The sequence below is a fragment of the Conger conger genome, chromosome 15 (genome assembly GCF_963514075.1).
Source record: "Conger conger chromosome 15, fConCon1.1, whole genome shotgun sequence".
Classification (NCBI taxonomy): domain Eukaryota; kingdom Metazoa; phylum Chordata; class Actinopteri; order Anguilliformes; family Congridae; genus Conger; species Conger conger.
Genome location: NC_083774.1, coordinates 18826048 through 18842203, shown reverse-complemented (window position 1 = coordinate 18842203; position 16156 = coordinate 18826048). Strand labels below are relative to the sequence as shown.

The 16156-nt window shown below is 38.6% G+C and overlaps 1 protein-coding gene across 3 annotated transcripts in view; it reads left to right on the top strand.

Moving 5' to 3' along the window:
• Positions 1 to 6291: 6291 nt before the first annotated feature.
• LOC133111367 (phosphorylase b kinase regulatory subunit beta-like) overlaps positions 6292 to 16156 on the top strand; it is a 59344-nt gene continuing 49479 nt past the window's right edge. The window contains exons 1-5 of one of the 3 annotated variants that reach the window (XM_061221648.1): positions 6293 to 6524; positions 8867 to 8973; positions 10091 to 10177; positions 13706 to 13844; positions 15454 to 15553. In XM_061221648.1, the coding sequence (XP_061077632.1) occupies positions 8919 to 8973; positions 10091 to 10177; positions 13706 to 13844; positions 15454 to 15553 (381 nt within the window). In that variant the 5' untranslated portion in view covers positions 6293 to 6524; positions 8867 to 8918. Of the gene's footprint in view, positions 6525 to 8866; positions 8974 to 10090; positions 10178 to 13705; positions 13845 to 15453; positions 15554 to 16156 lie in introns of all 3 variants that reach the window. The other 2 variants (XM_061221649.1, XM_061221647.1) reach the window with 2 other exon arrangements.

Sequence of the window (16156 nt, the reverse complement as noted above, 5' to 3'; positions counted from 1 at the left end):
AAAAAAAGCCTTTCCTGAATATCTGAGGATCTGTCAGTTGGCAGGGAGTAAGTAACTACGCAGGGCCTTGTCTGTTTAAGGCTTTACATGTAATCAATAAAATATCAAAATGTATTCAAAAACTAATCAAGTGGCTTAGAATGGAGTATATTCTTATTTGGTTGGACCCAACCTGTCATGTGTTCTGCATGTATTTCTCAAAACTCAGCTTTGTGGGCATTTAAGGACTTCAGTTTTATCTGAATTTTGCAGGAGAGGAGTTCTATGTTATCTATTTTTTTCTGGTAAAGCAATAATAAAGAACAGCTATTATACAAGAGTCACCAGGCTTGACAGACAGGTATAATTGAGTTTCATTTGCATTGAAGTGAAAGGAAAAGTTTCTGGATAATTAGTTCAACTGGCAGCATATACACATCGTAAAACGGGAACCAAACATTGATTGACATTCAACACCATCTTGGACCTGGACCACATCCCTGTACTTTGTGTTCTCATTTATTTCCTATTTCTTCTGTGAGCAATTGATGTGCTATTGATATTCCCCGCCTATTTCTCTCCACACTTTGTGACAAAAGAAGCATGACAAACCTTCCTGCTCACGGACTGAAGTCTAGTCTAGAGCTTCATTAGAACACTTTGTAAGCACATATTTCTTATGAAGCTTATGTTCATAAGAACTGGCACTTCAGCCCATCCTGACTCATCGCATGCCTACAAAAGTGCTTTAGAATAGATATTTTTTTTATATTATTTAAGTTTTCACATATATTTTGTCATTGGCCCAAGCAGTCATCTTTCTATCTGCTGAAGGATACTTAAAATATTGACAGGTGTTTGACAGCATTCCAGGTAGGGTTGATGCTAGCACTGAAACTCTAGTTGAGATCAGCTCCCTGTCCAAAGCTTTGACCGGTACATCCGGGGGTGTCTAAATGCCATGTCTTGTGTTGGGTATATATTCATCTACTGTCAGCTTAATAAGCCTTAATTCATACTTAATTCTTAATAATGATGTCCTTCTCCTTCTGAAATGGAGCAATAAGTCTGGAGCTCATGGATATATAGCTTTATTGTGTTATTATTATTGACTCTGATACAAACATTTACTATATTGTCAAAAATAGATAATGTAACTTTTTTTTGCAATTTGTTCACTGTATATCTGTGAGTTCCAGACTCATCCCTTCATCAACACAGCACACTATTTGGCACATGTGGTGTCTTTCTCTCTCTCACAATCAGTGACCTTCTCACTGCCTGTCTGACATTCTTCTCTTGCTCTCGATCAGTGACCCTCTCACTGTCTGACATCCTTCTCTTGCTCTCGATCAGTGACCCTCTCACTGTCTGACATCCTTCTCTTGCTCTCGATCAGTGACCCTCTCACTGTCTGACATCCTTCTCTTGCTCTCGATCAGTGACCCTCTCACTGTCTGACAATAACAATAATAATAATAATCCTCACAGGAAGGATGCCACATGTCTAGAGACTATTTTCTTCTCACCTGAAACTGATTGTCCTCAGTTTTGCAAGATTGTGGACTTTGAGACAGTTTCCACAACTTTCTGAGCTGTAATTTCCATCTGCCATAAATCCTTTAATGAACTCCCCCTCCAGTAACCTCTTAATATGGCACATCTATTTTCCTTACAACACATAAGACATAACAATTATCTTGTCATTCCCACAAAATAGACTGTTTAAACAGTTGCCACAAAGAGCAAAGTAGTCGTGCTGCTTAGCAACTAGTCCCACTGTATTATCATTATCTACGTGCACATTTGTAATATGTAACAATGATTTTTTTTCTATAATTGCTTGGCTATAACCACATTATATAAGCAAATTACTTTGGACAACATTTTTTCTTTTTACCAAGGCTGAGTGGAACTTATCACGGTGCAAATAAACATTTTAGAGTAGCTTTGTGGGCTTCCAGCTGAAAAATCTAATTTTCCACTGGGTCATTTTCTAAGTTAGATGATGCAAACTAACTTTCTTCCCAAGTTTACTTTACTCCTTCAGTGTAAGTGATATGGACTTAGCAGTACAATGTCACTCAGCTATGTCTCACTCATACAAAAACACATTAGCCCATTCTGAAAGCTGAACAGCTTTTATCCACTAGTCATTCTACTGACATTAGCCCTGCACCTGTATGTGAATCATGAAAGGAAAAGTCTCTAACACAGTGACAGGAAGGAAGTGTATTCTACAATTTAGAACTAAAATGAGGCCTTGACACAAGAGGGGAACCAATTTCACATACTTTATCAGCAGTTGATAAGCACAGCCAAGATGTTTGCACAAATGTTCCCACATGACTGACATTGAACGCACGACTTTTGGCTGGACCTTTGCTCAAAGCCCCTTCAGTTTTTGTTTTGGGAACTAACACATCCTCCAGAGAATGTAATGAAGGTACAATGGAATCTGCCATCTCTTCATACTCAAGCATTCGCAAATGAAAAGCCTGTTAAGTTCATAACAAAGCAGAAGAAGATGTTCTCTTAAACATTACTAATAGGTTATCATCTGACATATGCATATATCAAAGCCTGGGGTTTATTTTAATAAGTATTGTAGCCTGTAGTGTCACCTTCAAAAGCAAAAGCAAATATACCTAATTGTCTTCTACCAATCTGGACATGGTAAGCTAGTTTCACAGATGGAGAAAAAAATAAAAATAAAATAACATTAAAAAACTAATTTGTTAAAATTGCAATCCCCACCCTCCGACCATCCCCCCAAACCCACAAAATCCACATACCCATAAAAAAAGCTCTGCACAGACAGCTATAATTGCAGAGCAGCCTTCAGTTTTGTTAATCTATAGCAATTTCTCTCCAGCTGCACAGATTTAGAAAGCTCTATTCTTCGGTGCTGCCAACTGGAGAGCAGCGGCCTGTTTTCCACAGAATCAGGACGCTTTCCAGATCATTTCTGAGCCCTGCTTAGCCTGACTCAGGAACTGGCAGCTGTGTTTTGCCACAGATAAAAACAGATCCCAGTTAATGCATGCAGTTGTCATAATTTTCATGTTGGGAGGTCACAAGGCGACGCTGTCTCCATAAGTAAAGGCAGCGCATTGAAGGTGCCAAGCGGATATGGTAGCTGGGGCCTGCTGTGACTGAAATCCAGGGAAAGCTGTTCCCGTGCAGCCTTGGTCATTAGATAAGGAAAAGGAACACCTCGAGTCACACCGGATCGCATCAAACATTATCGCATCCCAAAATCATCTCACGAGTGAGGGCGTACAGTGAGCAGGGGGGCACGACGTTCATTTTCCTTGCTCTGGTAGAATCCTGCATCCGAAATAGTCCTGATACAATCGCGTTTATGAATGTGAACGTCCTGATTCAGACAAGGCATGCAGACAATAAATATTGTTTTATTACTTTTTCCCCAGCATCTTGTGTATTTATGCTCATTTGTACACATAGACCAGTGGCCTGGAGTTATAGGAGGATTATCCCACAGGTCACAGCACAATGGTCGCGGATGTTGTTAAAATATCCCATTTTCACATTTTGGTGAGGAGAGCTGAATCCGTTCTAAGCAGCAGGTAAGGGAGTGACATTTAACGAAAGCAATAAGGTTACAATCCAGAGGATGAAAGAGATTTATTCACTGGTTAAGAAAATAGGAAACTCTCTCAACTTGAAAATTGTTACAATATCATCCGATTGTAAGGGTCTTGAAGAACACTTAGGGACCCATAGACAGCCCAACCAACGATCGAATGAATTGTGTGCAATTGTACATTCCACACGCAAGTTTCTCCACTCTGAAAATATTTTTTAAAGATAGCTTTCCCAAAGGTGCAATTATTTTCATTGCACAAATCATAAAAATCAAGCTGTGTGACATGTTTGTTAATGTGCATAATACAGTACCTTGGCATTTATTTGACATCCTCAGATGTTTTATTGCATTTGTGAGTGTGTGTTCAGAGTGCTCACATGGGTGCAGGAGCTTGCACATTTTCTTTTCACATTTTCCATCTCTCCAAAACTCACTTCCACAAAAAGTAGGAAGAGAAGACAAATACATCAACCAAGATATCTGTTAAATCATAGGATGGCATGGCTAGATATCATCACTAAACTCAAGCATTCATGCCATATATTAACATGTTCAGAAGAAGGAAATCGAAATCTTGGGTTTTATTTTACTGGGAAAAATATGCTACATGAATAGTGTCTGTCTGTTAATCCCACACTGCTTAATGGCAGTGCTTAGTGCATACACCTCACATTTAAATCAGCAATATGGTCCATTAAACAGACTGTTACCTTGTCTTCACAATTCAAGTATGCAATACCTAATTGCTCACAATGTTACATATTACAACAGGCAGAAACACTGGGGGCACTGTAATGTACTAATGTACTGTTACATTAAATGTCTAAAAAGTAACAATAAAATCACACAAATATTTTGAACTGAGAAGCCACAGTATTAGCCATAATAAAGTATTACCAGTGACAAAGAAATGGAAAAACTAATTATTTGCATTGGAAAATTCACATAAATGGATAAACAAATTATTTCCATTGGAAAATGAAATAACCAAATAAAAAAGGATATTTCATTATGCAGTAGTTCCAAAACATATTTTTGGTTATTGAGGTAATCACAGGTACAGTGTAATTGAACAATTTTATTATTTAAATGAAAAAAATGTACTATTAATATTTCATATTTTATTATTATGTATTATTAATACATATACAGTAATATACTGTATTCAGCATTAAATAAATGCAGGCAATTAAAGTAATACACCATGCTTAAAATAATGAAAACATTTGAGGTCCCATTTCACCATTATTCTTCATATTTTAGAGCACAATGATGAAATAAACATTCTTTAATCACAAATGCAGCTACACCACACATATCTTCCTTTGAGATAGCAGACTTGGCCTGAAGAATCTGTGCTGGTGACACCAAAAATATCCGGAATCATGTCACCATTGAAACCGCATGTGAAACCGCAAAGATCTAAGATTATATAATTTGCCATGATTATTGTTGTTGTTGTTGCAAATATCCCTGCTATGCAATTGATCATTATGGCTACATTTAGAACTATACCACTGTGTTCCTGGAATTATTTAAAATATAAATACAGCTATTTTATTTGCAACATTGCAAAGCAAAATAGTGAGACTTTAAAACATTAGGCTCACGGGGTGAATGTCAGTGTGTTTGAGCAAAGACACTTCATGGTCATAAACATGCAAGGCACACAACTTAATTTGTTGATGAACTAAAGGACTACTATAGGTACTACTATAGGAACTAAAGACCCTCCTCAGCTTTCTTCTCCAAATTACAAGAGGTTCATCATTCACTGTCTCTACTACAGCATCAACATGTATATTCATGTGCATTTAAAATAATAATGTCTATTATAAATGCCATGAAAAGGGCCACAAAACTAGAATGTATATTTGTATTGACCTAAGGCTTAATTATTTCCCCAAATAACATGGATGATTGTCTTTACATAGCCCTTGCTCCTGGTATGAGTTGTGACATCCATCTGGGAATCTCCATTGTGGTCACCAGGAACCACACTACTGATGACAGCATCACAAAAACAAAACATCAAAGATCCATGTGCAACCTGTCACCTACACCTAAATATACCCTACCATAAATGTATCCTAGACTTTTGGCTTGAAGTATGGGCTTTCAAATCTGCCAGGAATATCACAAATGTGTCAACTGTTGAAAAAGCAGGAACCAGAAAATTGGAATTTTAAAGTTACTCAGTCCAACATTTTTCCACATTCAGGGTAATAGGCTATGTAAATTATTTTGCTGACAACGAATTACCAATAATTACGACCAGAAACAGTATCAAAAACTATCCATCAATCACACAATGTTACTTAAATGCATCGTTATCCTTCTGCATCACCAACGCCCACAGCATTATAAGTTACTACCGTTCTCTAATGATGAAAAAATCGGTTTGCTAGTCATTATTACAGTTATCAAATTCAGCAACTGTGCCATGATATCCAGACCGGAACAAATCAGCGGTTACTTGCTGAACAGCGATAACAGAACGGGGTCCAAATGAAAATACTGCGAAAGAAATTAAAACAAAACATATTTCCTCACATCCTAACGCTTGTGCTAAGCTGAATGTGCATGTTGTACAAGCGATGTAACACGAAATGCTTTACGGCAGCGAGGAACGGGACTAAAAAGGTCTGCGTTCCATTATTAAGCAACAGATGACATGGCAGAGTACACGCATAATACTGTAAAGCGGAGTAGGTTTGACACGTGTTAGAAATATAGACGGCGAACAATCCAACATAGTTCAGCTGAAGCGACATCAACGAGCTCCTGCATAGTCCCTGGTGACATCACAGCGCATTCTACTGTACGATATGTCGCGCTGTGTTGTTATTATTATCAGTCGCTTCAGTAAATATGGCTAACTTGGCGGATGTTGGCTGGAAGCTGTTGGAGTTCAAAACCAGATCAAAACGTTCAGGTTGGAATTATTAGCTAAATTGCATGGTGTTGTACTTCTTCCTTTACGCGTGTATTGCATGTGTGATGCAAGTCACTGTTTAAATTTTGCGTGAGCCCTATAATAAATAAGAAATAAGCTGGCCTGGCTACTCGCAGATAGGGGCTGATCACGTAAAGGTCAGTCCTATAAAGTTCAGGCCCTATTTTTAGCGCTCCATAGTAGCTTTTGCCTAGCTGCATTTTGCCTCCACTACAGTTGAGCAAAATGTATTTCACAATCAAATGTAACAGATATTCAAATACTAACTATCTAGCTAGCAATGACTTGTTGACAGTGGTTGAAACTTACCGAACCGTTATATGTATCAACCATGGGTAGGACTTTCAATAAGGTTCTATAAATCCACGTATGGGGACGTCGCTTAATGTTCCCAGGACGTCCCTTTGTTAGTTCGGCTGCTGAGTTAGATTGTGTTTAGCAGTAGTTGGTTCTCAAGTTTCCTCCTGGGGAACCCTCTGTATGCTGGGTTTCTTTCCAACCAATCTATTGGCCGTGTATCCACATGCCATGTCAGTTCAGAGCCATGGAATTATTATTATTATTATTATTATTATTATTATTATTATTATTATGATTACCTCTATGTAATTGCAATATAGATCAGTGTGAATATGGGACTTTTATTTATCATGGCATGCCTATTTCTGACATAATGAACCGTAAGAAAAACAACAGCTTGTTCAAATTCTGGGATTGCAGTTGTGGTTGGAACAAAAAACAGCATACACAGGGGTCCCCCAGAACCAAACTTGAGAACCACTGGTTGAAGAGTTGTCAGGTGCTTTTTCTTCAGTACTCTTATTTTTTAAATAAAAATATCTGTTTTCCTGTGATCTATTAATTTGTGGTTGACTCCATCTGTATCTCCAAAGTTTGTGACAGTGGTATCAATTATGAGGATCTGATTTCACATTGAGGCCAGGGGACCTTTTAGGGCAATCAAGTTGCTTGAACAAGATTAGAGAAAGAGAGAGAAAAAATGTGAAATGACAATTGATCATGAATGATCACAAATTACACTTTTCCTATTGCACTGCAATGTGTATTCAAGTCCACAATGCATTTTCTGCCTGGAGGTATTTAAAAAAAAAAAAAAAGGCAGATGCAGTTTCAACAGTGACTAGCCTACTAGTCTCCATGCAGTTTTGTGTTCTTGTGAAAAAAGTTGTACTCTGAGGAGTACTAAAGTTCAGAATTCCTGGGATTTATCACTGGATTTACAGCCCTTCATTTTGGAGCCCTTTCTAATAAATATATTCAGAACTTAGGATGCAACACCTCTGCCTCTTCAAGAAAATAAAATCCTTCATTCAATCAGCTGGAGTTAATAATGATTTGCTCTGGAGTCTGTTGATGTTACGGTAAATAAGAGTTAGCTATCACCTTTGTAACCTTTGTATCCTGTATGACTAATTTTTCCAGTGGCTATTTCTGAGATTGAGCCTGTCACTTTGGCCTAAAGCAGTTCAGATGGATGACAAACTTAAATATTGCAAGGCTGTAGCTAGAATGCTCTGCTAGTAATGCAGGCATACTTGAGTGTGTACATCAGCATATAGCAATACTCTTTCCATGTATATCCATGTCTGTATTAATGCAGTGCGATCATATCATCTCCACAATTTGTTTTCCATGAAAAATAAGAATAGATGACACAAAAGACTATACTAGAACCATGTCTAGAGAGTACCATAATAATAATATAATTATTATATCTAATTATTTTGAAGGATGTCTCATGTCTGACTTGACAGGGAACTGCTGGTCAACCTAATATTTAGCTAATCCAATTAAAAAGGCAGGCTAATTTCAACAGATAATATGCTTGGATGTTGAAATTGAAGAAGTTTAAGACAATGAATTAAGTTGGTTTTATGGGAAAGTAGAATTCAGGGAAACTGTTGGATGTGTTGTATCAGGCTGTTACAAATAAACCTTGTGCGTCCATATGTACAGTGTACGTGTCCGTATGTGTGTGTCTCGTGTACCCTGGGGTTTTAATTAGGCTGACTTATGTACAGGTCACTTTAAAGATCCAGACATATTTTCATGAAAACCAAGACCGTTATAATGATCATAATATTCAGAGAAACAGACTTGCATCTCCTTCTGCCTTCACAGTTTGCAATGCCCCGTGCCTTTGAGCCTAAAATGAGAACCTAATGTAAAAACTGAAAACATGCATTCAACTGCTGTGTGATGCATTAAATGACCATCTCCAAATTAACCGTGCTGAATGTGCTTGCTATGTAATTCCTTGTTGATTTCCTATAACGCCTTACTAACCATTTGAATTGCAGTAGTTTTGTAGTTTAGCTGAAAGATCATTGCCCTATACTACACCTTTTGAAAATGGCCTGCTCAGAAAATAAGGTGTCCGGAGTCCGTCATAAACTTCAAAGATATGGTAAGTGGTTATATATATTGCAAAATGTATTTTTATCATCTTAAATCATCTGTAATATCTGATTGGACCATATATTTTGCCATATATATGATTTATATTATTTACATCAACCATTATCAACCATTTCATTGAATTGTAGTTGAATTGTAGGTGTATGAGATTCCCATCAAAACAAGGTAGGCTACACGCAGAATAAAAGGACAAGCCTTTATTTTCAGTCCTCCAGGCACATTGCATTACATCGCTACCTTAAAAGTGATGCTTTTGTGCCTGCTTGAAGAGCTGATGAAAATGATGATTTTCTTGTCCTTACATGAGTTCCACCGCCTAAAGTGTTGCGCTACGGTCGATTCCATTAAAATGCAAATTGCTCCAAACTTACATGTCTCTGAAATAAATTTGGTTCAACAAATTATAGTCTATATTTTTTTTCTGCTGAAATTTGCTTTGCCAAGAATAAGGGGTGAATTAGCTGGTGGCGGTTTTGATTATTTGGAGTCACTGTTCCCTTCCTTTATTTGTAATCACAGTCAGTACAATGCTCTGTCTGCAATGTTTGCTTTGATGAAGCATTGCATTTTGGGCAATGGCTTGCTGTGCCTCATGCTTTGTTGTTGGTTGCTTTTGATCCCACCTCATTTTTTTACTCATTTCACTGAATGTCAACATCACATGCCTGTAATTTTCCACTGTGAATGGTGGGAAAATTACTTTTCTCCCCCATTCTTGAAGGTGTAAGATTTTGCTGTTGTCTGATTGACTCAATCTGCCCTGCACTTAGAGAACCGTGCCTTTCGAATCTAGTGCTCATGTTTGAATAATATAAGTGTATATTTACAATTCTAAAAAAAATTCCGGAGTCATGTGCATGTTTTCTTTTACGTTTCATTTCAACCCCAAAACTGGCTCAAATTGCATGGTCTCCAGAATAGGGAAAAACACAGTAATGAATGTAACTTTGCAGCAGTGGCAGTTGTTGATACATTTCATTTAAATGTCTTCTACATAAGGCTGCAATATAACAACTGGCAGAGGAGCAACCTGAAACCTGCTGTGTGTGATAATCTCCCAGTCAGATGACTGGAGAGAGAAATTAATTATGTTTTTATTTCTACAGGCTCCATCTATGAACCGCTCAAACTCTCCTTCCTCCATCGGGAAGATGAGCCCTTGTGGGAGAAGCTGGACCGCTACTACAGTGCGGGTAAGCAGTCGGCAGTGTGGCGTAATGCTAGGGTACTGGCCTTATTTAAAAAGCAAATAAATCGCAGTAGTGTAAATCAAAGATATTATTACGCTTCGAACCCATGTCTCTGTGTTCTGCTTGCGTGCTTTTTTTTTTTTACCCCAAACTTTCTCATCCCAACAGTTTTTTAGTTCAACCTCTCGCTTAACTGCTTGATGGAAGGACAATTCACCTTTGTGACCTTTCATGTCAGGGAGGAAAGGCAGGAGCGTCATCTGTGGGTGACATTGCAAATGGTTTTGACTCACTTTGTTCAAAGGCTGCTGCTCTCTCTGTAGTTTTACACTGATGGCAGCTTGTAAGTAGAATTCACCCGAGAGCCCTGTTTCGGTCAGTTATATGCTGTGAATTATGTCTGCTTTATGTCATTAATGGCAGTCTGTCCTCGCTCAGCAGTTTTTAATGTCTCCTGTTTCATATAATCAATTAATTATGTCATAAAATGGATTGTTTCAAAGCTATTAAAGCTTTGCCCGAAACTGAAATGCTGAATGCCTTTTTGTCCTCTGTTGAATTATCCTGTGGCAGCCCCGAATACAAACAAGTTAATAGTTTTGCTTTTAAACTCCAAAAAGTTGCACATCTTGTTTTAAAACTACACATACTGTATGTCAGTTGTAAAATAATTACGTTTTTGTCAAAAAGTATAGAATATTAGCAGTGGTTATTTGAATATATAATATGGAGTGAATATACATATTATTGTGTTTGAATATGCTTTGCTTTGATTTTTTTGGCAGAAACAATTCATTTGTCTGCTTTCTTTGAGAAGTTCATAAAGCTCTGTCTGCTCTTCTCGATAAAGTGTAACGTAAACTCACCATAACAGAACACAGGGAAGGGAAGTTAATGTCCGTTTAATGGTAGTTTTTTCACCTGAGGAATGTGGTTTATGATTATGGTTGCTTATTGACTATCTCAGACACTAAAACACTTTGATGTAAATTGGAGCAATAATTATAGAGAAAATAGTATATAACTGCACAACGTCCCTATGTTCGGAAGACCGTGTTAGCTCACGATGGTCTGTATAAGCTGCCCAGGTTGTTCCCACCACAGTGTCACAGTGGAGCACTATTACCATGTCATTGTATTTTTATGAAAACGGAAATTATAAAAATGGAATTATACTTTACACACACACACACACACACACACAAAAACCAAAGCTGATCTGGAAGTTTTTTTTTTTTCGTTATTCGTCATGAAAGTTGCACTGTTCGGAACAAGGTGACTTAACTTGGTGTTCGGAACACGGTGAGTTTACGTTATTTTCCTGAGGATGACAAGAAGAAAAACATTAATTTGACTGAACTAAATTCACTGTTCATACTTAAATACTTCAGAAAAGCTATTCCCAAAAAGCATCTGAAATTATGTAGGTTGCCAAGGTTGTAATGAGAAGGCTAAGAAAAGTCAAGTAGATGAAACCTGGGAATGAATAAGGCCGATTCATAGTTGCACAATGACAAAAACTGAATCACAGAATTTTCCATTTCTATTATAATTATTGTTGTCTTTGTCATTACCCATATCTCTGCGACACAGGCAATGTCAGATAAGTTCAGTGTAGCATATTGAATAGAAATGTGCTGCAAAGACTACAGAAAATGGCCGTCATAAGTGGGACCAAGGTCAACCGGACCTTGTTAAGATCGCATCATTTGTCACAGGGTGTCGTCCACTACTATTATGGTGCAGTTTCCCTCAGACCATTGGAGTAGCACACCACACTAAATGTGCAAAAATCTGATTAAATTTCTTAACGTAACACAATTAGGCTGAACATGGTTGTGTCTCTTGGCTTATTACCTGTGGTGCTTGGTTGTGAACTTAAGTTGACTTTTACATGACCCTCTCATCTCCCAGTTGAGGTAACCATCAAAATAATTCCACCGCCAGATATTACATGCATAATTGATATTGTTACTGTGTGCCTTCTTTCCTACCCAAACATGTTTCAGAGACTATGGTAAAGTTTATGATTTTTTAAATATCTGGAAACCAGCAAAAATAGTAAAATTGCGATCTTTATGTTTTCATGAAGGTGATGAAGGGCTGATAAATACTCATTGTGATTGTCGATGACTGGGAGTGGTTTAAGTCAACATCCAACCAATCCATTTTTTGGTAGTAAGAACATATGCATCCTCTGCTTCTGCTTCTGGTAGATGGTATGCAGCAACCATAGATGCTAATCACACATGTGTACGCCCAACAGAATCTCACATGGAGTCACTCAACCACACTGCATCACTGGCCCATAAAAGTTTGAAATGTTCTCATGTATAGATAGATAGAGTCTGATGCCATCAGCCCCCTAGTGCCCACCTCACCCCACCCCCCACCCTCTGGAGGGATATTGGCTGAGAATATTTCTCAAGTGTCATATCTGTGGAATGTGAATACATTTTCTAATATTCTGATGGATTCTCCCACGTTCTGACATTGTACAAGTGCTCCTGCCTTTGCCTCTCTGAATTGACCAGGGCTGGAAACAAACATCTCTTTCATTTGTGGTGACATAATATGGCGATGACAAATGTACTGCATCATTCAGGCAGATTATGCATTACTAATGGTGCTGGCCATGGGAGAGATTGCTGCAGTGCTGTATAACTGACCATGGTTTCTTCTGTTGTGATAATTTATTAAATGAGATGAAATTAAATGTTGTCTGCCAAAACTAAATGTACTTTGATAAATATAATAATATGCAGTAATAAATGGTTTCAGGAGAAATCACATAGTTTTTTCTTGGATCAAAAGACATCATGTAGTTGGTCATATTATCTCCCAGACATTCATTATATTTCTCATGAGGAATATGTAAGCTCCTCCATTAATAATATCCATCCATCCATCCATCCATTATCTGAACCCGCTTATCCTGATCAGGGTCGCAGGGGGGCTGGAGCCTATCCCAGCATACATTGGGCGAAAGGCAGGAATACACCCTGGACAGGTCGCCAGTTTATCGCAGGGCACACACACCATTCACTCACACACTCACACTCATGCCTACGGGCAATTTAGACTCTCCAATCAGCCTAACGTGCATGTCTTTGGACTGTGGGAGGAAACCGGAGTACCCGGAGGAAACCCACGCAGACACGGGGAGAACATGCAAACTCCACACAGAGAGGCCCCGGCCGACGGGGATTCGAACCCAGGACCTCCTTGCTGTGAGGCGGCAGTGCTACCCACTGCACCATCCGTGCCGCCCATTAATAATATACAGTATCTTTTTTGATCACTCTTTAAACTGAACTGTGAATAGACATGATAAACATTCATTATTTCTTTACTGTGTGTGGGTGCGCATGTTTATTTATTCATTTGCATCTTTTTCCAGAATGTTCTGTATAAGAATGCAGTTCAGGCTAACCCTTGCAATTCAGTTGGCACTTTTTATTCAAGTTATAAATTGCCTTTCCTGTGTTATCTCTTCCTCTCACTACCCGCCCCACCACCCCCTCAACCCAGTGAAGGCAACCATCCTTAATTACCAGAGCCCGACGACCGGTCTGTTCCCGGTAAAGACTTACTCCGACTGCAAAGAGGCAAAAGTGCGAGACTCCCTCTACTGTGCAGCCAGTGCCTGGGCCTTGGCTCTGGCATACAGGTCAGCCTCAGTTCACATTAAATGTGCACAAGCTCCTCTTGCTATCTTAAAGCCATGTTCTGTTTCTTCTGCTTCATCTAAAATTGACATCTGCAAATGTCTCCCTGTTGCCATTACATTTGGGTCATCTGCACTTCCGTGCACAAGTAAGTCACAGCCTTACATCATAGCCTTCGAAACACATCACCTGTACTGTATGTCATTAAATATATAACCCCTCAACAGTCAGGTGGAATTTTAAATTATTCAAATATAAACTGCTGCCATTGCACAATTCTGCTACCTTATTAGTGTGTGCTACCATCTAAGTATGCTTCTGAATATTACATTGGGAAAAAATATATATTAGCAAGCCACTGTGCTCCACTCTATTGATGTTTCCACAGACTCAGAAGTTGCCTTCATTACATTACATTAGAGGCATTTGGCAGACGTTCTAATCTAGAGCGATGTACAGTTGATTAGACTGAGCAGGAGACACTCCTCCCCTGGAGCAATGCAGGGTTAAGGGCCTTGCTCACGGGCCCAATGGCTGTGCGGACCTGGCTACACCAGGGATCGAACCAACAACCTTGTGTGTCCCAGTCATGTACCTTAACCACTATGCTACAGATCGCCCTTCAGCCAGGTGTGAGGTGAAAACACTAGTTGTGCAGTGTGAGAGTAAAACACAGGAGCCTGTTATCAGTCATGGTTAGCATCGGCGGTGGAATCTAATTTGCATGATTCTAAAACAGTACTCATTCTCCACTTCCATTACTCAAGTCATATGGGCATACTGGAGTCAAGTCCAAATGGACATTCATGAATACTACTACTATCTGTCTTACAAATGTCTGCAGTTTACCCATTTATCTAACCCAAAAACAAGCATTAAGGATATGTAAGTTATGGATGTAAGATTTCTGATTCATTTCACATTTGTACCTTCTGTCTGCCAATCAATTTTATTCACTCCAGTGTATGTGCAAATCATTTTTCAACACATTTCTTGGTAGTGTGATTCATAAATCAAGCCAGTGAGGAACCTTGCTGTTTTTTGCTCTGTGTGTCTCATCTTTCTGTGGTAGCTTGGTTCTTAAATGTTTTCAAGGACACTTGATCTTGATAAATCCTTCTGTTATTGTGAGTGCGTGACACATTGTGGATCTTGCTCAGGTCGCCTCAGACAAAACATTTGAATAACAATTCAAAATAATAATTAATTTCAAGTAGACAGAAGAAAGCATGCTATTTCAGTCTTTGTTGAAAAAATTACCTTTATGATTTCTGGTATCAGGTGTAACAGAAAACAGAAGGAAAGTGTCTGTTTGGACATGCCAAATAAAAAAATTACAAGTAAACAGCCTTGATTTGTTACGTACTGGATACATTTCCTTGGGGTCCGTTAAGGAAAATCATATTACATAGTACAAAAGTAGTATCACATTAAAGATGAATGAGAGTAGGATGCATTAAAGTCTCTAGCATTTTAGACTGCAGCCTGAGGTGTGGTTTATGTACTGGCATGTAGACCCAGCAGGCAGTTAGCCTTTATAATGTCTGCCGGGTGTTTGTGGTGTCATTTGGCCCTTCTCCCCATCCCCTGCCTGTTTTCTGACTGGCGCAGGCGTATCGATGACGACATGGGGCGCACTCACGAGCTGGAGCACTCCGCCATAAAGTGCATGAGGGGCATCCTGTACTGCTACATGCGTCAGTCGGACAAGGTGAGGACCGCGCACTACAGTATTCACCGGCTGTTCACAGCCCACACACTTTCACACGTGGGTTAGTCTGATTTGCACAATGTTGAATATTTCTCCTGTAAATTTTTCAAAGCGGAAAAAAAAAGGTCCAGATGGTGTCTGATTTGTTTGCTTGTGTTGTTTCTTTTAAGCACAAGTTGGCAGGTTAATGAAGTGCCTTCATCAGCTTGTATGTGGGGCTCCACAATTATGCAAACTTGTGTGGCTTGTGAACCACAGGTTGAATACCACTGTTCACTTCCACAGCTCAATGTTACAGAATGACATAGCATTTCTTTCATGAACACTTATTGTCTTACTGGTTTTTTTTTTGTTTAATAGATGCCACATATTGTGTTTCAAGATTTGATGGATCATAACAGTATTGAATTATTCTATTCTATAAACCAAATGACTTGGGGGACCGAATGACTTGCATAATGATTTAGTTTCAGCAATTACATTTTCTCAGTTTATATTATTTTGAGCAAAGTCAATTATAGATTGTGAAAGAATGACAGTATTTGGAGACCTTTGTTGCCAGAGATGAGTTTTGAACTTGTTTGGAACAAGTTTTCAACCAAA